Consider the following 24,647-nt stretch of genomic DNA (forward strand, 5'->3'; position numbering starts at 1 on the left):
TTTCGCAAATGTACCGCTTTAATCATGTGCTTTTTTCAAAGGAATAACACAGGCTCACTGGAGTATTTTGTCCTGGTTTCCCAAAGCTGCATGAAAATGCAGGTTTGTTTATTTGTTTAAAACATAACTTATAAGCGGGGCACCTGAGTGGCTCAGTCGGTTAAGTGTCTGACTGCAGCTCAGGACATGATTTTGCAGTTTGTGAGTTCAAGCCCCATGTCGGGCTCTGTGCTGACAGCTCAGAGCCTGAAACCTGCTCAATGTCTCCTTCTCCGCTCCCCAACTCATGCTCTCTCTTTTTCTCTCTCTCAACAATAAATAAACCTTAAAAAAAATTTTTTAAATGTAACTTACAAACAACCAGTTACAATTCATTCTGCAAAGGTATCGGGTTACCAGAGGATGAGTTTGAGCACTTGTGAGGAGATCAAGAAAGTCATGTTAAATCTCTGAAGCAAAAGCCATGTGTACCTGATGTTCTCACGGAAAGGTACTCATATGAGGAAGACTGACCATATTAAAGCCTCTTCCAAGAAAAGAAATGGGGAAAAACTGGAAGATAAGAAAGCAAGGAGAGAAAACAAATAACTTTGAAGCACTGAAGAAAAGTAATTATCCAAGGAAGACTTCATCCCTTACCTGATTGGTCAGAAAAGAAGGGAAGTAAGTTTCAAAAGAAAGATAGTTAAGAAATCATCCGTTGTGGTTTTTTTTTTTTCAAGCAGAAAAAGATTGCAGGTTTTGTTTTGTTTTAAAAGTTCAAATACATCAAGATGTCTACACAGGTTTCCTAATAGATTCTCAGCTCCAGAGTCTGGGGCTGTCTCTGGTTTACACTGGATTCCACAGTACCTAACACTGTACCCAGCACGCACAGGAGCACAGTACATAGGTGATGAACCAATGAACTACGGGGTTTCTAAACACTAAATGGACCACCTAATTTTAACGTGGAACTATTTTCTATTGCATATATGAAAGGTTCTATTAGATAACACTAGTGCTTACAGGAGGTGATGGTAGGCGCTCACTCATGTATCTTTTTCACAGGATCATTTCTACCTTGAATACAATTCAACGAGAAGCAACGACTGTGTGCTAATGCTAAAAAGCCTTGAGATAGAATGTATAAATGAAGAAGCCTCTTGGATTACTGAAGGACCGTCTGTTGCAAGCATAATTACCTTCTTAAATTATACATTTTTAAGAGGGTGTGAAATATTTTTCGAAGCAGTGCAGTGTTTAGTGGGTGGGAATTATATATATATATGAAAGTACCTAGAAATGGGGGGAATTTTCCTCTCCTTTCTTTATCATCCAAGAGTAACTAAGAACTAGTTTTTAATACCATATATATTTTTTCAGTGTCCCACTCTCTAGTACCACTGTTCCCCAGAAATTATAAGGATTATGAACTTATTATCCTATTTAGGAAGTTATTTCCGGGTATGAGGTTTCAGCTTTATAAGAGGCTACCAGATGTGACCAGCAGATCGAGACACTAAGTTAAATAACTCATAAACTTCATCCCAGCAATGTGTCCAGATTTTCTGAAAGGCTTCACCACGGTTTTAGTCATCTGTAAATAGTATGTGCCAACGTGTGGGGAAAATGCGGCAAAAGGAGTGCCCTTGCCATGAGTCTCTTGATGGGAACGTGAGAAGGGGTACGGAAACGCAGGATCTTCTGCTGCTTCTTATTTTACTGCTGCTTCTCCACGCAAGATGTGCACACACGGTCCTCTCGCTCACCGTGCAGACTCCAGAGGTGGCCAGGCTGCCAGACTTCAGGAACCTGGAAGACACAGCCCTGATTCCCTGCGTGGGGAGCAAGTATCTCCCTGGCTGATTCTTGGGCTAAGTTCTGGTCTTGTTTTGCAATTTGGGAATGATGCTCATTTCCTGCTGTTTTCATATTAACCTTCCCATGTATTAGACTCATTCTGTTTTTTGTTTTTCTCAGTGGTAGATTATGAGGCAATGTGGCTCCCAGCTTCACAGTTTCTTTTGCAATCACAGTTTAAATTTGTTTCATATGTACCATTAATATCAGCACAATCATCCAGCTATCGGTATTTCAACTTGAGAAATAAAATCATTTTCGTGACTTGTCTTACATAACTGATTTTACAGGCTTGATCTGTTGTTGTTGTTGTTTTCCTTGCTGATAACACTAAAAGTGAGATTGTTTAAATTATATGGGTTCGACTGCTTTTTTCTTTTGTCTGAAAGTGTTATTTGCTCTAGTGCTGCTAGTACCCTTGTAATATATAAACGGTTTTGATATTTTTCTGGTAGGCCACCCAACATGCCTTACAATGACACAGCTGACTAAAGCCGCCTCTTATTCTGCCAACATTTTTCAAATACTATTGACACAGTTGCCTTTCATTTGTTACTGCCCACAATAGAAGCTGCTTCCTATTATTATAGCACAGGCGTGAAAAACCTGCTTTTCTAATCACGTTGTACTGGCATCAGGTTTAACTAGAAAGCACAAAACAACTGGTGATAAAAAATATGAATAGTATATATTATATGTATTTACATATGTACTTAGACACTTCAGTTAGTTGCAAACCTGAAATGGTGTAAGCCACTGCCTGCAATAGCATCTATGCTCTAGAAATGCCGATGAAGGCATGACTGACTGTTAAGACACCGATGAGATGGGGTTATGTGGAGAGCCCATCTGAGTCAGAACTTTGTCCAGCCACTGCAGTGGCCCATGAAGATGAATCTCAATCCAGCAGGGGGTGCTCGTGACATCCTGGCGATGATACTCAGCTCCCCAGCCCTGAAAAGCAAGAAGAGAGCCAAGAGTGAGGATGTGGAGAAATGGGCACCCCCTGCACCGTTGGTGGGAATGCAAACTGGTGCAGCCGCTCTGGAAAACAGTGTGGACGTTCCTCAAAAAATTAAAAATAGAACTACTCTATGACCCAGCAATAGCACTACAAGGAATTTATCCAAAGGATACAGGAGTGTTGATGCAGAGGGGGCACATGTACCCCAATGTTTATAAGCAGCATTTTCAACAATAGCCAAATTTACTGATGAATGGATCAAGAAGATGTGGTTTATCTATACAATGGGATACTACATGGCAATGAGAAAGAATGAAATCCTGCCATTTGTAGCAACGTGGATGGCACTGGAGGGTATTGTGCTAAGTGAAATAAGTCAGTCAGAGAAAGACAGATACCATATGTTTTCACTCATATGTTGAACTTGAGAAACTTAACAAAAGACCGTAGGGGAAGGGGAGGGGAAAAAATAGTTAACAGAGAGGGAGAGAGGCAAACCATAAGAGACTCTTAAAACACAGAGAACACAGGCGCCTGGGTGGCTCAGTTGGTTGGGCGTCCGACTTCGGCTCACATCATGATCTCATGGCTCGCAGGTTTGAGTCCTGTGTCAGGCGCTGTGCTGACAGCTAGCTCAGAGCCTGGAGCCTGCTTCAGATTCTGTATCTCCCTCTCTCTCTGACCCTCCCCTGCTCACGCTGTCTCTGTCTTTCAGAAATAAATAAAACATTAAAAAAAAAAAACCCAAAATAAAAAAACCCACAGAGAACAAACTGAGGGTTGATGGGGGTGGAGAGAGGGGAAAGTGGGTGATGGGCACTGAGGAGGGCACTTGTGGGATGAGCACTGGGTGTTGTATGTTAAGTGATGAATCATGGGAATCTACCCCCAAAACCAAGAACACACTGTATACACTGTATGTTAGCCGACCTGCCATTCAATTGCATTAAAAAAAAAACAAAAACAGAGCCAAAAGTGACGTGCCAGACTTTATGGTCAGCCTGCAGAGGTGTGACACAGACAGGCCTCCTTGCACACAGAGCCCACACACCAGAGCCGCTCCTGACAGCTGAGAGAAGGTGCACTTAACCTTCCGGTAAGTACAAGACAACTTCTATATCAACCAGACACCGTAAGATGAATCGAAATCAAAGGATTACCTTTGGGCTCACAACTAAATACACAGACCTAGAGATGGTCTGGTCTCTAGTCAGATCGGAAACACTGACAAATCATTTTCTCTTCCACGAGGGAAGGAGCCTGACCTTACATTCAACCCCTTACTGCTGAACAGTGTTTTGCACAGATGCTCACTACAGACCAGTGACTGGATCTGAAAACTGTAAAGAGAGAAAGAGAACTGAGGGTGTTCTTGATGATTCAAGGTTGATTAACAAAGCTTGTTTCTCCTCTCTCTTTCTGGCTCACTTTTGGCATTTTCCCATTTATTACCATTCATGGGGAAGACAGTAAAGATAAAGAAAAAAATAAGCTCATGTATTTTTTTCTCTAGACGTTATATACCAGTGAAAAGTTATTTTTAAAAATGAAGAGAGATCACAAATTACTCTTATTGGGAACAGTGATTATGTGTAGTTTTTAAAAAATTGGATTTCAACACAACCACGCTGCCTGATCACACTTTACATTCGTGACCACAAGCCTCAAGTGCCCTTATGATGCCACCTGGCAATCGAATGACACTCCCCCGGTCCCTGTGCTCTCCCACTACCCCCCACACCCCAAAGGACTGTCCTTCTCCCTACAGCCTCTAACACCTACTCCCCAGTCTACTTGAGAATGATGATCTTCTTTCGTATTTTGACTGGAATGAAGTAATCAGAAGGGTTTCCACAACACCTGCACCGACATACTCAGCCTTTGTACCTCTCACTACAGACTAGTTACCGGTGCTTCCAAATAAGCTGGTGCACCGAGCTGTGCGTAAGACTCAAATGCCTTCCCAAGAACATCATTCCAGGAAATCTCCCCCATCTCTCCTATGATATTTTGTTTTCTGTTGGATCATTCCCATCAACATAGGGATATGATGAAATATCTCCCATCTTCAAAATACTTCTCTCGGCTCCACTGCTTACCACCACTTACTGCCCTATACTTCTGACCCTTTTCCTAGCAAAAACCCTCCAAAGAGTTGTCCGAACTGGCTGTATCAATTCCTCTCCTTCTGTTCTCTCTTAATTCCATTCTGATAGGCATTTCAACCCCAGCCTTCAACACAACTGTTTCTGTTAAGATAAAAAAAAAAAAAAAACTGGGGCACCTGGTTGGCTCAGTCAGTTAAACGTCCGACTCGATTTTGGCACAGGTCATGATCTTACAGTCTTGGGATCGAGCCCTGTGTGCGGCTCTGTGCTGGCGCCTTGGAGCCTGCTCGGGATTCTCTCCCTCTCTCTGCCCCTCCCTAGCTCACTCTCTTTCTTTCTCTCAAACTAAATTAATAAACATTAAAAAAAATCCTTTAAACATTAAAAAAAAAACCCTTACCTGCTAAAATTAATGACCAGCTCTCAGTCTCTGAGTCAGTTGGGCAGTATGTGATTTGGTTTGTTCTCTCCCCTCAATATACTTTCTTCTTTTGGTTTAAAGAGCAGCTTACTTTCTTGGTTTCACTCCTACATTGGTTAATCTTCCTCAGTTTTCTTTGCTGGTTCTTTCTCCTTTGAGGTTGAAGTGTCCCAGGGCTCTGTCCTAGAACCCCTGATCCTCTCTGTTAAACTCAAACTACTGGCAGTTCCACTCGGGCTCATGGACAGAGAGTGTGCACGTGCTAACAATTCCTACACTAACATCTCCAGCCCAGCCCTCTCCCTACATCCTGACTCGCACCTTGAACCGTCTCTTCAGCATTTCCACCGGGATGTGTGTCAGTGCAAAGTTTCCCTCACTAACACTGAACTCAATCTTCTATCTAAACCTGACCCACTTTTATCTCCTCAGCCCTGGGTGGCGGGAACTTCATCTCCCTCACTCCTCCTTTTTCATACGTCACCCAGAATCACCTGCACAACTCAGAATCGTTACCCTTCTTACAACTTCTACCATAACGCTCCTCTCTCAACTGAGAGCAACTGTCCTCTCTCAACTGAGTACTGCAGTGGGCTCTTAGCGGGTCTCTCTGCTTCCGTCCTTGCCTGCATAATATTTGCAATCCGCATAGTAACTATAGTGATCCTTTAAGAAATTCTCTGCTCCTATCCCTTCAGGGCTCCCTATCTTGTTAGAGTAAAAGCTGAAATCCTTGTAGCGGCTTCTAAAGCATTGACCTGGGTCCCTATCACTGCTCTGATGTCACCCCCCAGCTCGCCACTCACACTCCAGGCGCCCTGGCCTCCTGGTTCCTACAAATGTCAGGGCATGCTCTTGCTGTAGGGTCTGCCCTTCCCTCTACTTCCCCTCCAGATACCTTCATGATTTAACTCCCTCATCTCCTTCAAGTCCCCAGTGAGGCCCATGATGCTCACCTTTTTAAAGCTTGCAAACTACCCTACTCCATTACTCCCAACTCCCCACATCCTGCTCTATGTTTCTCTTTCCATGCAGGTTCTTCAGTACAGCTGTTGTTTATTGCCTGTCTCTCCCTAGTGGAATATTGATTCCATGAGGGCACAGATCTTGGGTAATCACTGATGTATCCCACAACGTAGAATGGTGCCTGCTGCGGCACAAGGTGGGCGCTCAGTAACATCTCACTGACTGACTGGATGAGTCCTAGAATCAGTAAACATCAGAGGTAAGGATGATCTAGCCCATCACCCCTCAATGGCAGCCACCAGTGTTTAGTCCTCTATAATTTCTTGTATTTTTTAAAGATTGATAGTGTGTTTTATTCAATTCAACATACCTAAGATATTAATACATAACTGATATGTAATTACTAAAGAGATATTTTACATTATTTTTATTTGTACTATCCCACCCCCCCCAAGTTTGTTGAGATACAACTGATACACACTGTGTTTGCTCCGGGTGTACAACATGGTGACTGGATGTACGCATATATTGTGACATGATCACCACATTAACTTAGTTAACACCCACCACCTCACATACTTCACATTCTTCCTTACTCATTTAAATTTCTTTTAAACTAGCCATCTGTTGTTGCTGTATTTGCAATATTAGTTAACTGTTTTTGCTGTGAATTGTATAGCTTTATGAAATACACCTAACTGATCTTAGGACAATCAGGTTTCTGTGCAAACTCATAGTACAGTGAGATGATTACCTCTGACGTACTGGCATTTCATCCTAATTTTAAAAACACGAACCCGGAAAAAACAACTAGGAGTCAAGTGGCTGTGCGTTCACAGCGATTTAATGCCCTCTGCTGGCTCTAACGTATCAAAACGTTTGAAAAGATTTCCAGGTATTTGCTAATTGCTTTCCAGTATAAACATGCCTTAAAAGCTTCACAGTAAACTTGAATAAAACTGCTTTGTCATCATGAAAGAAATAATTTCAAAAAGCCATTTTCTCCATTGGAAACTATGTTCTCGATTGTCGTTTTTTAAATAATTACTAAAATTACAAATACAAAAAAAATAGAGTTATAGAAAAATAGGACAACTATGTTTCCTGATAACTTTAAAGGATTAATAAATTTTACTTTGAAAAAACCTGGAACAGGCAGCTGGGTGGCTCAGTCAGTCAAGTGTCCCAGGCTTGATTTCAGCTCAGGTCATGATCTCACAGTTCATGGGTTCAAGCACCTAGTCGGGCTCTCCTCTGACAGCGAGAAGCCTGCTTGGGATTCTCTCTCTCTCCTCTCTTTCTGCCCCTCCCTCTCTCTCAAAATAAATAAAAATTAGAAAAAAAATAAACCTGGAAAAAGCCATACTGATTTCTTGAATAGGTATGCAACAATGTGAAAACTATGTCACATACACCCAGTTAGTGTGATAAACACGCTCAGATTTTGAAATATTAGAATTATTCCCAGTGCTCTGCATGAGATGCAACAGCAGATGTGACATCGGAGTGTGTGGCTTCAGTGTACAAACCCAGCTGTGCTTCCTTCCCACTAAGTAACTTCCTCAGTCTCCAACCTTCACAGCAACATTAGTAAGACCTAATTCAAGAAATATTCAACAAATATTCATATACAGAACATCTACTTCTCTCTGAGTTAATCATATCCACCCATAATATTTCTATCCCAATTTGTTTATGCCTTTATAATAGCAACTTACTGTACACTAGCTTGCATTAGAACCAGTACTGCCTATTTTGTGGCTTAGTTATAAATATCACCTCTTCTGTCTGGAAGCTTTCTAAGAGTTAGAACAACGTTTTACTTAATTCAGATAAATTCAACAACCATTTATTTGGAGACAACAGTGCTCAGCAATTTGACAGATGAAGAAAACCTCTGTGGCATGAAGTCCTATAAAATTATCCTTGTCACTTTATCTTCTGCATGAAAAAAATCAGACAACTACCTTAACTAGTTCTTCCTTCAAAACTAACATGTTTTTAATGTTTATTTATTTTGGGGAGAGAGAGAGAGAGCGAGCACGAGCAGGGAAGGGGCAGAAACAGAGAGGGAGACATAGAATCCAAAGCAGGCTCCAGGGTCCAGGTTGTCCACACAAAGCCCGACGCAGGGTGCAAACCCATGAACTGTGAGATCATAATCTGACCTGAAGTCAGATGCTCAACCGATGGGAGCCACCCAGGTGCCTCCAAAGCTAACATGCTTAAGTATTTTCTTGTAACTGCTAAAGAAGAGAGTTGATACTTACTCATAGGGGAGCTCTTCCTAAAAACAACTGAACAGAGCTCCCCAAACCCCTCTCCTCCACAAAAACCCTGCTGTCTACCTGAACTGACTGTAGAGCTGCCACACATCACCCAAAGATTCATTTTGGCTCATTTTATTTAGTTGTTCATTTTCTACCTTAATCTGAGAGCAAGCACTCCTTACCTTCACAAAGCTCATCCGGATAGTGCACATCTTAGTTAACTCGTAGACGACTTCGAACCCATGGTGAACTGACTGCGCCAGCAGCTGAGCAAAGAGCTGGTTGTTGAAGATCTTGAGGCTGCAGCCGCTGGGGATCTTGCAGACGGTGGCCGGGTGGAAGCCGTGCTGATAGTTGCAGTTCCGGCTCTGCACGAAGATGCTGCTGTCACTCACACACTCGGCGTACACTTCTCCCCCAACATAGTATAAATGCACGCCTGCGAGGTAAGTAAGAACAGGGTTCTCAGGCAGCAGCACCATTAGTTTAGGATGAACACTGTCCCCTTATCATTGCAACTTCAAGGTGTCTGACTGTCTATTGTGCAATTAATGTTACTATTACCAACCACAGGAAGCAGTGTGACCTCAGTGACTTCTAATTATAATCTGGGTTTGTTTCCTGCCAGTCCATTTAAAGGCGGATGGCAACCCCCATGTTTACAATGATTGCCGAGGCTCTCATTTACTACTCCTTTTGTCACTCTCAATCTCATGCTTTTTCACTCTATTTTTAAATATTTATTTTTGAGAGAGAGAGCATGAGTGAGGGAGAAGCAGAGATAGAGGGAGACACAGAATCCGAAGCAGGCTCCAGGCTCTGAGCTGTCAGCACAGAGCCCGACGTGGGGCTCAAACCCACAAACTGTGAGATCGTGACCTGAGCCGAAGTCGGATGCTTAACCAAGTGAGCCACTCAGATGCTCCATTATTCACTAAAAGCTCTGAGGGTGCTGGCTGACTCGGTTGGGTGTCCGACTTCAGCTCAGGTCATGGTCTCATAGTTTGTGAGTTCAAGCCCCGCATCAGCCTCTGTGCTGACAGCTCAAAGCCTGGGGCCTGCTTTGGATTCTGTGTGTCCCTCTCTCTCTCTCTGTCATTCCCCAGTTCTCACTCTCTCTCAAAAATAAAAACATTAAAAAATTCTTAACTTGTCACCTACTATTATGGATCACAAAAATAATGCCTATATTTTACTTAGGAAAAAGGAAATCCTTGCCACCTTTTTCAGATATAGACTCACAATAAAAATTCAGCTTATGCTACTTTATCTCACATTCTTATACTTAAAAAAGCAAGATAGCATCCCGAGATTGGTGCTGCCCAGGCTAATTTTCACTCCAAATTAAATCTGAGCTGATTCTTTCCCTCCAAGTATCTGGGTTTAACATAAGTTAACATAATTGTAGAGCAAGCAACTGGGATTAGATAAAACGAAGATGTTCTAGTCTAGTGAATGTTAAATCCAGAACGGGTTTCCTTTAGGCTTTCAGGGGAAACACGGTTCTCCAGCATTAGCTGTCAATGTGACTGTGAGCACAATCACTGTGCAGTCACAAGGTGTTCATAGAAATGAGCCAGGATACCCCTAGAGTCATATACTTTGGATCTCCTCAAATGGCAAATACAGATTTTTAAGTCACAGAATCCAGAGACCCTGGGGGGTTCTGCACAGCCACACTGAGGACACATCACAGGGCAGATAGCTGCCCAGGGCCTCTGTCAGCTTCTAAGCAGCACCTGCGACAACTGTGCATTACTGTGACTGCCTCCCATCCCATTTACTGTTTCCTTTTCCCATCTCCTGTTTCCTTTTCCCATCTCCTTTCCCGTAATACAATTTTAGAACAGAATGGTTTTCAGTACTACGCATTGCAGCCATAGCACTGGAGACACAGATGTGGAGTCACAAAGCGAAAGCATCTGATGTCCAGGCCCAGGTTCCCCTCTCGCCACTTACAACGGGCTGCCGCCCCCGCCCCCTCCTTTTTTCTCAGCTCTCCACTCCCTGCTCTTTCTCATGTCCCTTCTCACTGTCCCTGAACAGCCTGGGGTCTGGCACCAATGGCCCAGGCGGTGCAGAGTAGGCAGAAAGGTCCGAACTGACTGGGACATAGTTACCTGACTGCATGGACATGGGGGTGAGGCAGGGGTGAATACAAGCAGACTTCCTTTACCAGCCGCTGTGAGCCCTCCCCCTGGGCAGCTGGGGAAGGGGGGAAGGGGGAGGGCCTGCCTCTGCAGTGGTGGTGGTTTTTTCAGAAGAGGGTGAACCAGTGGGGAAAGAGCCAGAGGAGACTGCTAAGTATTCAGTATGTGTTTGAATTGAATGACCTTCAAATCTATAATCCTCCCAGAACCTACTAAGTAGAATAGATAGGACTTTTGTTATCTGACCCTGGTCTTTATTTAGAGGATAATTTTCAATCCTGTTAAAGTATTACCTGCAACCACAGCACAGTTGCCAGAGTAGGGAAAGCAGAGAAGAGACGGGGCAGGCAGGTGGTGGTTTAGCGTCCTGAGCAAAAAGAGGGGCCAGAGCCCACGGAATGAGCACATGGAGGCCTGAGTCAGCTCTGAGCGGCAGGACAAATATATGTATATCTCTATATATACACTCAAATCTATGGAGAAAGGATATGAAACCTGAGATTGATTTTAAAAGACTCTTGCAAGGGGTGCCTGGGTGGCTCAGTAAGTTGAGCGTCTGACTTTGGCTCAGGTCATGATCTCATGGTTCCTGAGTTTGAGCCCCAGGTCAGGCTCTGTGCTGACAGCATACAGCCCTCTCTAGATCCTCTCTCTGCACCCCGCCCCCCACTCACTCTCTCTCTCTCTCTCAAAAATAAACATTAAAATATGTCTTGAGTGCTCTTGCAAAAATATTGTGGAGGGATAGAGGAAAAAATGCACAGAATGTGAATCCTTATTGAAGCTAGAGATGGTGGTATCAATATTTACTGCATGATTCTGTCCACTTTTGTTATGTTTGAAATTTTCCAAAAAAAAAATGTTTTAACGTATGATCAGAAAAATAATATAAAAACACAGAGTTCCAGATCCACACTAGGGCTTTGGTTCAGAGGATAGGCCCTCCATTGGACTGTGCCTACAGTTGTGCACTGCACAACTCCAGGGTGTGTGTGCCTCATAGCTGTTCAAGATTTATACAGTCATTATAAAGCTTCTCCAGAAGATGGCAGTAACTTATCTTGAGAAAGGGGCTTCTAATTCACACAAAGCCATCTCTGGGCTGGTAGCAAGGTCAGGCCCCAAATCTGTATTTGAAGGCTTGAAGTCTCCTTGGACACTACAATGAACAAACAGGTTCATCATACCTGTGTGGCCTACGGTGAATGGCCCACCTCACTACTCACACTCAGCCACTCTGCCCGCTGGGCCACACTGCTGTGGCAATCCTGGCGTGCCCTTACATGCCACATCCCACCTTCCCCCCGCCGCACCCCCTCTCCATCACATCCTTACAGGAGCAGGAAAGCTCACTAGAGAACATTTAGAAAATACAGAGATGCAGAGACTAAAACTCAGCTACAATCAAAGCTAACATTTGTGATATACCTTTCAGGCTTCTCTTTTACGCATGTTTTTTAAACTTTCTACCCTTACCCTACTAACAGTTTAATTTTATTTTAATAGCCAGGGGATCCTTTTAAGGTGAAAATTCAGGTCTCAACTTAAATCTATCTTCCTATTTTATGCAGAGTCAAAGCCAAAGTGCTTAAACCGGCCTCAAGGTCACTGCGACCTCGTCCTTCCCCACCCCCACCCCCCCAAAGATTTCCCCATTCCCTTACTACTCACTTGGCCCACTCACCCTGGCTTCCCTGCTGTTCCTTACAATGTACCTGGTGGGCTTCTGGGCTTTGCCCCTGCTGTTCCCTCTGCTTCGAAAGGTCCCCCTCCATGTGGCTAATTCCCTCTTTCCCTTTCTGCTCAAATGTCACCTTGTTAGGAAAGCCTTCCCTGGTCACTCCTTTCTACATTAAAACATGCTTTCCCCATTCTCTTCCTCTCCTGGGTTTTTCTCTAATCATAAAACATAACATTATTTCTTCCCGTCATGCCTTGGTTATAATATGTAACCCATGGAAGCAGGATTTTTTGTCTTTGTTTTGTTTCTTTGTTTCCAAATGCTACATCCCTAGTGCTGGAATAGTCTGGCTAAGAATAGAGGCTCAACAAATATTTGTGAGACGAAGGCATATGTCTGAAATCCAAGAGTCTCTATTAAGTAACTCCACAGAAAAAGTTAACTTATTCAATAATCTAGGCAGGCGTTTTGCTGCAAATTTATTCAGGCTGGTGCTCCAGGAAGCCATGCTGCTCAGAACCAAATAATCCAAAGGAGCACCTGAGAAATGGCCCCTTGACCTCATAGAAGACTGATAGCTCTTCCTTTAAAAATATTTTGGGGTACCTGGATGGCTCAGTCGGTTAAGTGTCCAACTCTTGATTTTGGCTCCAGTCATAATCTCACGGTTCATAGGTTTGAGTCCCATATCGGGCTCCACACTGACAGCAGGGAGCCTGCTTGGGATTCTCTCTCTCCCTCTCTCTGCCCCTCCCCTGCCAATGCTCGCTCTCTCTCTCTCTCTCTCTCAGAATAAATAAATAAATAACTTAAAAAATATTCTAAGACAACTTTGTGTGTGCACACCATGCTTTATGTATGCCTTATTAGCTCCTCTAAAAAATTTTTTTTCCACATTAAAGCACTTCCAAACAGCTTTCTTTTTTTTGTTTGTTTTTATTTTTTTAATGTTTTATTTTTTTCTGAGAGAGAGAGAGAGAGAGACAGTGTGAGCAGGGGAGAGTCAGAGAGAGAGGGAGATACAGAATCCAAAGACAGGCTCCAGGCTCTGAGCTAGATGTCAGCACAGAGCCCGAAGCGGGGCTCGAACCCACAAACCATGAGATCATGACCTGAGCCGAAGTCAGACGCTTAACTGACTGAGACACCCAGGGGCCCCCCAAACAGCTTTCTGAGAAGACTCTGACTTTGCATGGGAGACCACATGAGGATGGAGTGTGGTTCCATCCAATGAGCACTCAGACAGACTTCCTGGCTTTCATGAAAGGCCATTGGTCCTAGCTCTTATTCCGATGGCTTCTTAACCTGGGGATTCACTCTCAGGCAGTAATGCAGAACCTCAACTCTCCATGTCTGCAGCAGCAGCACTTTACACAAGCTACTTTCAGACGGGTTCCCAGAAGGTATACAACACCCTTTTAATATCTGAATTCTATCTTTAGATCAGTGACATCAACATAAGTCTAAAGTCTAATACACAGACCAATCTGCAAAGCCCATCAGCACACAACTCCACAATGTTTTAATGTCTGTCTCCAATTGCACATGGAAATTCTTATCTATGTTCTAAGTAAAATCATAGTGCCTGAGAAATTTATTTAAGAATTCAGTCAAAGGGAGGAACCTGGGTGGCTCAGTCAGTTAAGCATCCGACTTCGGCTCAGGTCATGATCTCACGGTTTGTGGGTTCGAGTCCCGCGTGGGGCTCTGTGCTGACAGCTAGCTCAGAGCCTGGAGCCTGCTTCACATTCTGTGTCTCCCTCTCTCTCTGACCTTCCCCTGCTCATGCTGTCTCTCTCTCTCGGAAATAAGTAAAAAACATTAAAAATTAAAAAAAAAAAAAAAAAGAATTCATTCAAAGGGAAAGTATTATTTCCTTTGAAGAATGGCTATGTTTCCTCCTTTGGGATAAAAATTGCAATACAGTCTGTTTCCTTGTTTTGACCTCCCTGTCAGGAAACCTAGAGCAAAATTTTAATCACAATTACAATGGTCACCTTTAGCTGTATTCTCCTTCCCTGCTACTCTCAATCAGCCCTCAGTTTCTGATTTTCTATTTTTCATTGATCACTTCACTGCAAAGTTTTCCCTTGTGCCACCTCAAAGCCACTATGGAAAAATACAGGATATAAACAAACATAAATATCACCATGAGAGTCAACAATTCAAGCCGTTTCTCATCAACAGCTTGGAGGTTTCCTATGACAGAAGACATTTAGGGGGTACGTTAGGAAGAATAATATAATTATCACCAAGTGCAATAATCAGTCTCCTCTGGAAATTTGAAAAAAAAAAAAAAAAAAAAAGGCTTGTGGCTACCTTGCTGAAGTGGTCTAAGGGCTGGAGGGGGAGAGAAAAGATAAAATGACTCTAAAGGTTCTGTACGCCTGGGAATCCACAGTAGTCTGACATAATAGTGGACAACCAGGTATCAAATACTACCAACTCTTCTAATACAAAGAAAATGATTTAAAGATCTGCAACCAGGCCTCACACTCGGTTAGGATTTGCTACCATTAATCATGGTGATGAGACAGGCTTCAAAGTATCATTGGCCAGACCCCAGGGAAGCCTGTGCCCATCTGCTTCATACCAATGCCTGGCCACAGGAGAATGCCAATCATTGCCAAAGGTTTCCAAACATAAACAGGTCATGATTTTCATTACCTCGCTTCTAAGTCTCCAAAGGTCCCTTTATTTGATATATATATATAATCACCGAGCCGGAATTCCTCTTATCTTACTTTCCATCTTTTGGCAATCTGAAAATAATTCATGATAGTTCTGTTCAAGAATTTCATCCTGCTTTCATATTTACTATCTTGTCTGTGTTCATAATATTTACCCCGTGCTGACTCTAGAAACAGAGAGACTGAGGCGCTTTCTCCCAGCTCACCAGCCTGGGGCCAGCCTGCTAGGTTATGTAGCCCGTACGTGGCGTGTTTCTCTCCCATGTTTTAGCTCAGAAGAATACAGGAATTACATATTTGCTTTTACCCTTTCCTATGTGTCTCCTGGTGTTTTCTATTGTTGAGTTTCTGTTTACATTAGAAAGAAGTCCAAGACAGAATCTGTTCCTGTTATTTGAAGGGTCTGTGAATCCATCTATAAGCACGCTTCGGGAGGAGGCCTGGAACGTCTCCCCAACTCGGTTGTTCAGTTCATAGTACGCAACAGAGCACCAGTGCTGCGGCTCCTCGTAGCAAACCGGTCGAAAGTCTGAAAGACAAAGAATCAGAGAGCACATCCCTAGTGTCACGCCAGGCTTCCCAGCCCAGGGTCCCACCTGCAAACCCACATCAGTGCTGTTAACCAGAAAAGTGGCCGCAAGGCAAGGATGCTCTTTGTGGTCTTTTCAAACCCGTCACTTGACAGAAGCTACGTTAGCTCATCTGGCTAACACACACGTGGCCACGGTCCCTGTGACTCTCCCCTGGTTAGAGCATTTGTAATCATATTTATAAGTATTGAAGGGGCCTCACAAACAATGATATGAACAGATCAATGTCAATTCCACCACCCCTAAAGGAGATAGCTCCAAGAAAGGAGGCCAAGTCACTTCCTCTTTATGTGTGAATGATAGCATATTACTGTCACTGTACCAAACCGAATCCGTGTGACAAGAGTATCATTTTCTAACAAACTAAAGATGAAATATAATAGTCTGGACATAATAAAAGTCGAATCAGGGGCGCCTGGGTGGCTTAGTCGGTTAAGCGTCCAACTTTCGCTTAGGTCATGATCTCGCGGTTCGTGGGTTCGAGCCCTGCGTCGGGCTCTGTGCTGACTGCCAGCTCAGAGCCTGGAGCCTGTTTCAGTCTGTGACTCCCTCTNAGCTCAGAGCCTGGAGCCTGTTTCAGTCTGTGACTCCCTCTCTCTCTGACCCTCCCCTGCTCACGCTGTCTCTCTCTCTCCTAGAAAAAAAATTAAAAAAAAAAAAAAAAAAAGTCGAATCAGACACTCCAGAGAGGACTTTAAATTATTTAAGAAAGAAAAAAAACCCATCTACATAGACTCATATTCTCTGCTGTGTACACACGGAGTACTTAGTTATTTCTGGCATAAACTATTTTAAAGACAGTTTTCATTAGGACATCCATGAATGTTATGCCAAATTTTTCAAAGCTAATTAAGTTGCCAATAACCAGCCACAGTTCAGAGTGCTAATTCTTTGCCACGTATATACTCTTCCTCCATCTTTTTATTGATTATATTAGCTCTCTTCGAATATCCTAGTTAGTCTTATATCTACCGTGCATTCCTACATGCATGAAAACATACATTTTTGAAACGTAAGTTAGGGGGTTATTATCTGATTTACAAAAGGGTCCTTACTTATAGAAGACTTCACCCTGGCAGACGTTAAACGGTAAGTTCCGTTACACCCTCTCCACCCCACGTGGTTCCTGAAACCACTGCGTGGGCATCACCTCGGAGCTTGCTAGGAACGCTAACCGTGGGTCCCACCCCGGACCTACGGAATCCAAACCCGCACTTATAGAAGATCTCCATGTGGTTTATGTGAACATGAAAATTGAGCAACATTTATCTAGCTTATTATAAGAAACAGATAAAATCCTGCAAAAAACCTCCTTACATATTTACATATATGTGTAAGATGTAAAATCCCCCTCTCAGCTAAATCAAAGACACCACGACAAAACTATAGTATAAACACCATTGGGACAAAATTGCTAACTTAATTAAATACCACTTCCTGTACTAAACATCAAGAACTACAAACATCTAAATGTTAGATTAAAATAAAAAGTTAACTTACTCTAGTAACCAGAATGATAAACAAACATTCAGTCTACGGTACTGAGGAATGCCAAAGTTAAAATGCACAGCCATGCTTTCTGCCCTTTAAAACACATGTGAAATAGCAGGCTAGCACATTTCGCTTCTTTTTGGATTTGTTTTGTTTTGGGGTAATAGGAAATGCCCTTGGAAAACAGCTACATTTAGCTGTTCATCTACAAATTTACCTCCATGAGGCACTGACAGCACTAAATGACTATCAGCTGTGGCATCTACAGGTCGGCCATTCTGGGTCCCTGGGGCTTCTGTGGCATGATAAGGCGGGGGTGGTGTGTCAACTAAAAGAAAGCAGTAAAACAGAGGAATGTCAAACTGATAAACTGCACAAAGACAGTCAGATCCAACCTTTCTTGCTGTGAAACTCCAGGGCTTGGTGGATAGCATTATTGCTAAAGAGAGGCCAGCAATATAATAAGGCTATTCTGCAGGATGTTGGGAGTGTCACCTGAAGAAATTAGTTGTCCGACATCCTCACAAAATGGCTGATTAGCTTTCCCTCTGACTTAGGAGTTATCTATGGGTTATAAGTTCCAATGACTGCATGATAAGATTTCTAATCTAGGAGCTATTCTCCTAGCTTTTGCAATAGCAGAAGAATCTGACTTTCAAGCAGAAAGCTAAACCTTCTTTGAAGTGAGCTTAATTTTCAAATCCTCTGTTGCCACGGACTGTATAATGGCCACAGAGATGGTCTTTCTCTGAGATAGTTCCAAATCTCCTCCCCAAAATGCAGAATAGCTGAAATCTGATTATAACCTGTGCCCCAAGGCATGCTGAGAGGGACTCTTCTCCCCAAATACCAGTTCTATAATTGGACAGTGATCATGGGTAGGCAAATGGTGTGCATTCAGTAGATACTATCTTATCAGAAATTAATTCACAACACAATAAAAACTCCTGCAGCAGAGGAATAAACCTTCAGTGAGAACATCAGAATAACGGATTCCTCTTATCCATTCCTAATGTCTGTTCAGAATAGTCTTGTTACATTAGTGGTGGATGGAGTTCAGTGGCATGAAAAGTTAAATCAGTCCACCTTTGTGGAATTGAATTTTGTCCATTCAAGTAGTTCCCACACTTAAAGTGTGCATAAAAATTGCTAGTGAAACTTGTTAAAGATGCAGATTCCTCAGAAATTCTGAGTCTGCAAATCAATGGCTAAATGAAGCCATGTACATTAACAGGCACTGGCTGGCAATTCCAACGCAGACCACACTGTGCAACCGTGGATAAAAATCATTTCCTTGTGAGAAAAATAAACACTGACCCTGTTTATAGGAAAAGTCATAAAGCAAGGTGGCCGTTTTGTAGGTCCTTGAGTGGGTCTATCTATAAAATACAGGGGTTGAACATAGAGTTACCCTATCACCATATCTACTACTAGGCATATGCCCAAAGGAGCTGAAAGCAGGGACTCAAGCAGATGCTTGCATGCCAGTGTTTACAACAGCATTCACACTAGCCAAAAGGTGGAAAGAACCCAAACACCCATCAACCCACAAATGGATTTTTTTTTAGTGTGGTATGTCCATTCAATGAGATATTGTCCAGTTACAAAAATGAAGTAACTGGCACAGGATACAACCTAAACTATGAAAAGGCTATGCTAACTGAAATGAGGCAGACACAAAAAAGGCAGATATTGTAAGATTCACTTCTGTGAGGTATCTAGAGGAAGCAAATTCACAGAGATAAGAAGTGGGTTGGAAGTTACCAGGGGCTGGAGGAAGGAGGAGGAAGAGAATCAGGAGTTACTGCTGAATGGAGTCAGATTCCGGTCAGGTCGATGAAAAAATTTCGGAAACAGACAGTGGTCATGATAGCTCACAACTGTGAATGTACTTAATGCTGCTAGATTGTACACTTTAGAATGGCAAATTTTATGTGATGCATATTTTACCACGGCCTTAAAAAATTAAGATACAGAAAACGATTAAATGCCACACTTGAAGTGTGTGAACTCTACAGTGTTTCAACTATATTTCCATAAAGCTTGTATAAAAAAAAAATTAAGGGCTGAACCAATTTCAAGATTTCCTTTTAGTCTCACTTATCTGTGGATCTGTTATTCAGGTTGCATTTTGCTGTTAATCATTCAGAAAAGAATTGTTTTCTTTGAAATGAGAAAAGCCATTTCCTCCATAAAAACCAACCAGCTTCTGCATAGGTGTTGAGGTCCACCCTTCGTGGGAAGGAAGACAGAAAATATCAATCTGCTAGTCCCACCAGTGCAAGAAGACGTCAGTGCAGGCCATCTTTACAGCGCAGATAAATCTTATGTAAATATGTGTTTTGTGACATAATTATCCTCCTGTCCCTTAAGCATGGCTCCATCCTCAAATGACTTCTTCCTGTTGCGTCCCTTTCTCTGTGAATCCAGCCTCTTGTAAGACAGCAGCCATCTCCTTCCACTCTGTGTGGATGACTCCTGAGCTTCCTCCCAGGGTCTCACCCCCACATCAAGTCCTATAAGTCTACCTCCTCAAATTCATTGTCTTGGTTCCATCCTGATATCCCTTCTTTGGTTCAAGTCCTTATAATGATCTGCCCAGGCATTACTGAGACCATGATTGTTCTCAACAGTTTCTACCTCTTGAAAGTCAGAGCCTGTAGTCATAGTCAATCATCGTTGTACCTTTAGCGGTAGTACAGTGCCTGACACTTCACAGATGCTCAGTAATTAACTACTGACTCAATAACATCTGTATCTCTAACTCTGAGCACCAGCCCTGTGTTCCAAATGCCTGTGTGGTGATCCATTTACTCTGTAACCAACAAATGAGCAACTACTGTGTTTTAGGGTCTGTGCTACACATACGAGAGAAGATGACTGACAACTGAATGGGGGAAATAGACCCACGAGGACTTATATAATGTAGTGTGTTAAATGAAATAGTAGCTGTATTGCTGAGGGCGCAAAAGGAAGAACTGAATAACTCAAGAAAGGAAGGGGCAACTCTTTCCCTAGCTTTCCACGTTTTGTAAGTTCTGTGAGGATACGGACAATTTTTACCAATCTTTTAATTCTCCTTTCGGCTTCCTAAGCAATTCTTGTATACAATAAAAGTTCAATAAATCTCTCTCAAATAAATGAATATATGAACAAATGAATGAGGCAGATCGTAACATCTAGCACCGAATGAATCTACGCATGCCTTTAAGAACTTGCTCCTCATGATATGATTTACCTCACACTCATGAGGTGCATATAAATCCCTTCTTCATTACCTAACTTAGACCACTTTTTAGGCATGGTAGCACGTGCAATCATGACAATGTACTTGATTCTCCCTTTTGCCCAGAGCATGGCATACACACTCCCTCTCCCTTACGTAGGCTTTTTCAGTTCAGCAAATGTTTATTGAATAAGTCTGTCTTCAAGATGCTGTGCTGGCTTCACACAATACAAAGGATGATGCACTGGCCTGGTGAGGCCTGACTCTGCCCCAGTAAAGTTGTGCAAAGAAAAGGCCAAGCATGGACCCCTCACGTTGCTTGCCCTCAGGCCAAGTCTTCCTGCTTCAGTCAGAGAGGTATTTTATTATTTTAATGCTACTACAGTAAAAAAAAAAAAAAAAAAAAAAATCCATTTAGTTTCTGAAAGAGATGTTGTAGGTCCAGAATAACTGCTCTCAAATGGCCTTGATCTTAGAAGGGGGCAGGGTCATGGCCCAGGAGATTGCCACATAAACTGTAAAGCTCCATATGCACATCAGTGACCAGTGATGATAATGACGACGGTCCCACCATGAATAACGGTATTGGGTCATACTCTACGTAGACCGACTGCAGCTTTTACTGACCTGAGTGTTGATAGGGGCTCTCTGGCTCAGAGGGGCTTCCTGGGGAGTGAGGGTAGCCGGCGGTACACGGGGACTGTGAGAACACGTGCCCGGGCCCGGGCGAGGGAGGGAACGCGGGGCATGGAGGCTGCTGGAAAGAGTCAGGATAGGTGGCGTTGTGCGGCATGAGAGGCTCACTGTGGAGGGAGGCACTGCGGAACTTGGCCAGGAGGCTGAGCTGGGGGTTATATTCACTGTGTCTTGGCACGAGCACCGGCGGCAGCACTAGAACGAGAAAGGAACCAGTGGGTTAGAACTGACCTTGGCCCGTCGGCACGAAACCGGGTGGACGCTTGCTGTTTCTGTTTGCTGAGAAAACTCTGTTTTCTGGGAACTACCCATCCACCATTCTTTGTGCTTACTGTACAACTGTCAGTTAAGGTCCCATCTTTTCCCAGAAAGTGAGCTTGTGAAACAAGCTGAACACCAATGTTTAACACTTAAACCCTCTTCTTGCAAACTGAATATTAAACAGAGTATCACAGTAAAAACAAAAAGTTTAGAAGAGAATCGTTCTGATGTCAGCACTCTAAAGACTGTCTATTCATTTCTACCATTGAAATAACCAGAGCTCCCCTATTCTCTGGTCTTCTGCACATCTAATTGTTTGTGTCTTCCTTTAATTCTGCCAATAAAGTGTTCTTTTTTTTTTTTAAGGCAAAATTGGTTTCTAAGTGATGCCCAGAATATTTTTCCCTCAGAGACCATGTTGAATTATTCAGATAGCCAGCCTAAATTTTAGGCTCAGTGGTGCTGCTAAAGTAAAAAAAAAAAAATCTACTTGTCTTTACCAGAAAGATTTAAAGGTAACTAAAAATCATTAAGGAAAAAGTAAACAGAGAGTTATAAAAGTAAAAGATAAGCAGCAATAAGAGAACTTATAAAGGCCCATGTGTGTTTCTTATGTGTTCCATATTTTAAAAAATAAGAGTATTTTTGATCCTGATTTTATACAAAAAGTTAGGAATGGACGCAATTTTCAAAAGCAAGTATTAACCAGGCATTCCTAGTTCCTAGTGATTTCTAAGGCGTCACAACACCTGGCAGTTCTCAATAAATATTGTTGAGTACAACCTGTGACCAACATAAGTTCCAGGAAGAGAAGCAGAGAAAACTGAGGGCGGAAGTGATCAAAGAAGTAATAAAGAAAATTTCCCAGAGCTAAAGAAGGATCTATGTCATTACACTGAAAAGAACTGCAGAGTATACAACCCAGTTAATGAAAAGAGATCCAGACCTGCTCATACCACCTTAAACTGCAAACATCAAAGGGCAAATGGAATATACTAAGGACTATTGGTTTCCCATCATCAATGGTGGACACTAGAAAGCAACCGGCCAAGGACCTTCTAAGGGAAAATAAGTCTTGCCACCAGATCCCACAATGGAAACCAATACAGTAGCAAAAAAAAACATAAACTATAAATATATAGATATCAAAGATTTAAAAAGAAGAAAAAAAGAGGAAAGTTAATATAAGTTAGCTAAATCCTCATCTTTTGTATTAGTCAATGAAATTATCTAAAGGTGATAAATTCAGAAATGGATTTATAAGTATATTATATAGAGTTACCTACACAATTTTTAGGAATCAATGTGTAAACATTGTCTACTTGTGTAGTATATTATCTAGAGTTATCTCCATAATTTTTGGTAATAATGGAAGGAACTAGGAAAAGAACTAACCAAGAACGATTAAAAGAAGTTGTTTCTGGAGATGAATGGGATAGCTCTTGTTTTTTATCACACTATTGATTTGTTACTGCATGCAAGTATTGACAAAAACTTTCATAAGCAAGTAAATGTTTTGGGGGTGCCTGGGTGGCTCAGTCAGTTAAGTTTCCGACTTTGGCTCCGGTCATTGATCTCACAGTTTATGGGTTTGAGCCCCGGGTCAGGCTCTGTGCTGACAGCTCAGAGCCTGGAGCCTGCTTCGAATTCAATGTATCCCTCTCTCTCGCTCTCTCTCTCTGCCCTCCCCTCACTTGTGCTCTCTCTCAAAAATAAACAAACATTTAAAAATTTCAGAATAAACAAACAACAATAGCAAGAAAATAACATCAATCACAAAGTCTACCACTTACCCACCATAATACATTTATGTCTTTCTTAACAAGCAATGTTTTTTCACTCTACATGTAGAAAATAAACAGGTAAATGAAAAGTCTTAAACTAAACCACCAGAGTTGAGGGTGGCAGAGAAACAAATGATTTCTTCCCCCTTTAAAAGCCAATATGTGTATATATTGCTTTATGACATTAGAGGACACCCAACATCATCATTCAAAAATGAGCTGGATGATAAACCATTAGACTTCCTTTTACGTGTTCCATGAATTCACAGGAATAAAAAGGTGACTTGCTTCATGAGTTGTCTGAAAGCGAGGGCCCAACAGAGTAAATGGCATATGGCTTCTGTTGCAATGACGTTTCTTCATCACAGTGATAACAAGGTTCAAATAAACACTCATTTTTCTTTTTTGAGTGGCCTCACACCCTCTGAATACAGAGAATTCCATTTCTTTGTAAGCCTAAGATCAGAGGCACCAAAAGAAAAAAAGAGGGGGAGGTTGTTTTCCCTTATTGAGACAAATGCCTTGATAATATATTTTTACCATCCGGATAAAAATTTTTATAAAGAAAACCAATGGTATCATTCTGCTGTTATTCAGCCTGACTGGCTGGTTTACCTTAGATTTATACTCATCATATTTTTAAACACTTTCACTCAAAACATAGCTGTCTTAGTCCATTTGGACTGTTGTAACAGAAATACCATAGACTGGGTAGCTTATGAACAATAAAGACTTATTCCTCACAGTCTCAGAGGCTGGGAAGTCCAAGATCAGGGTGTCAGATTCTGAAGAAAGCTCTCTCTCAGGCTACATATTCTGATCATCTGGGTCCTTACAAGGTGGGTAGGGATGAGGGATTTCTCTGAAACCTCTTTTAGAAGAGCACTAATCCCATTCATAAGGGTCTATCCTCATGACCAAATCATCACCTAAAGCCCCTATCTCCTGATATCACCTTGGGCAATATTTTCAACATATGAATTGGGGGGGGGGGTAGTACATAAATGTTCAATCCATAGTAATATTTGTTCCTAATTACTCAATTCTATGTCTAGATCACAGCTGCTGCTTACAAATAAGACATGGTGAGATTACAGACAGTGGTTCAATTTTATGCCATGTTTTAAATACCACACTTTTTTTTTTAAGTTTTATTTATTTCTGAGAGAAGGAGACAGTGTGAATAGGGGAGGGTCAGAGAGAGAGGGAGACACAGAATCTGAAACAGGCTCCGGGCTCTGAGCTGTCAGCACAGAGTCCAATGTGGGGCTCGAACCCACAAAACGTGAGATCATGACCTGAGCCGAAGTCCGATGCTTAACCGACTGAGCCACCAGGCGCCCCTCTTTTTTTTTGTTTTTAAGAGGGAGACAGAGACAGAGAATGAGCAGAGGGGGAAAGGGAAGACACAGAATCCGAAGCAGGCTCCTTCCTTTCTTCCCTTTCTTTTTCTTTCTTTCTTTCTTTCTTTCTTTCTTTCTTTCTTTCTTTCTTTCTTTCTTTCTTT

At 42.3% G+C, this 24,647-nt stretch overlaps 1 protein-coding gene across 4 annotated transcripts in view; it reads right to left on the reverse strand.

Annotated features, from left to right (window-relative positions):
* Nucleotides 1–276: 276 nt before the first annotated feature.
* Nucleotides 277–24,647, reverse strand: part of SMAD9 (SMAD family member 9) — a 78,937-nt gene continuing 54,566 nt past the window's right edge. For 3 of the 4 annotated variants that reach the window (XM_039253651.1, XM_039253653.1, XM_039253654.1), the window contains 5 exons: nt 21,027–21,290; nt 17,391–17,501; nt 15,400–15,621; nt 8,754–9,010; nt 277–2,796 (listed from right to left, as the gene is read on the reverse strand). In XM_039253651.1, coding sequence (XP_039109582.1) covers nt 2,653–2,796; nt 8,754–9,010; nt 15,400–15,621; nt 17,391–17,501; nt 21,027–21,290 — 998 coding nt within the window. In that variant the 3' untranslated portion in view covers nt 277–2,652. The remainder of the gene's footprint in view (nt 2,797–8,753; nt 9,011–15,399; nt 15,622–17,390; nt 17,502–21,026; nt 21,291–24,647) is intronic. The other variant, XM_039253655.1, reaches the window with a different exon arrangement.

The sequence above is a fragment of the Hyaena hyaena genome, unplaced genomic scaffold (assembly GCF_003009895.1).
Source record: "Hyaena hyaena isolate Hyena2069 unplaced genomic scaffold, ASM300989v1 scaffold_457, whole genome shotgun sequence".
Classification (NCBI taxonomy): Eukaryota; Metazoa; Chordata; class Mammalia; order Carnivora; family Hyaenidae; genus Hyaena; species Hyaena hyaena.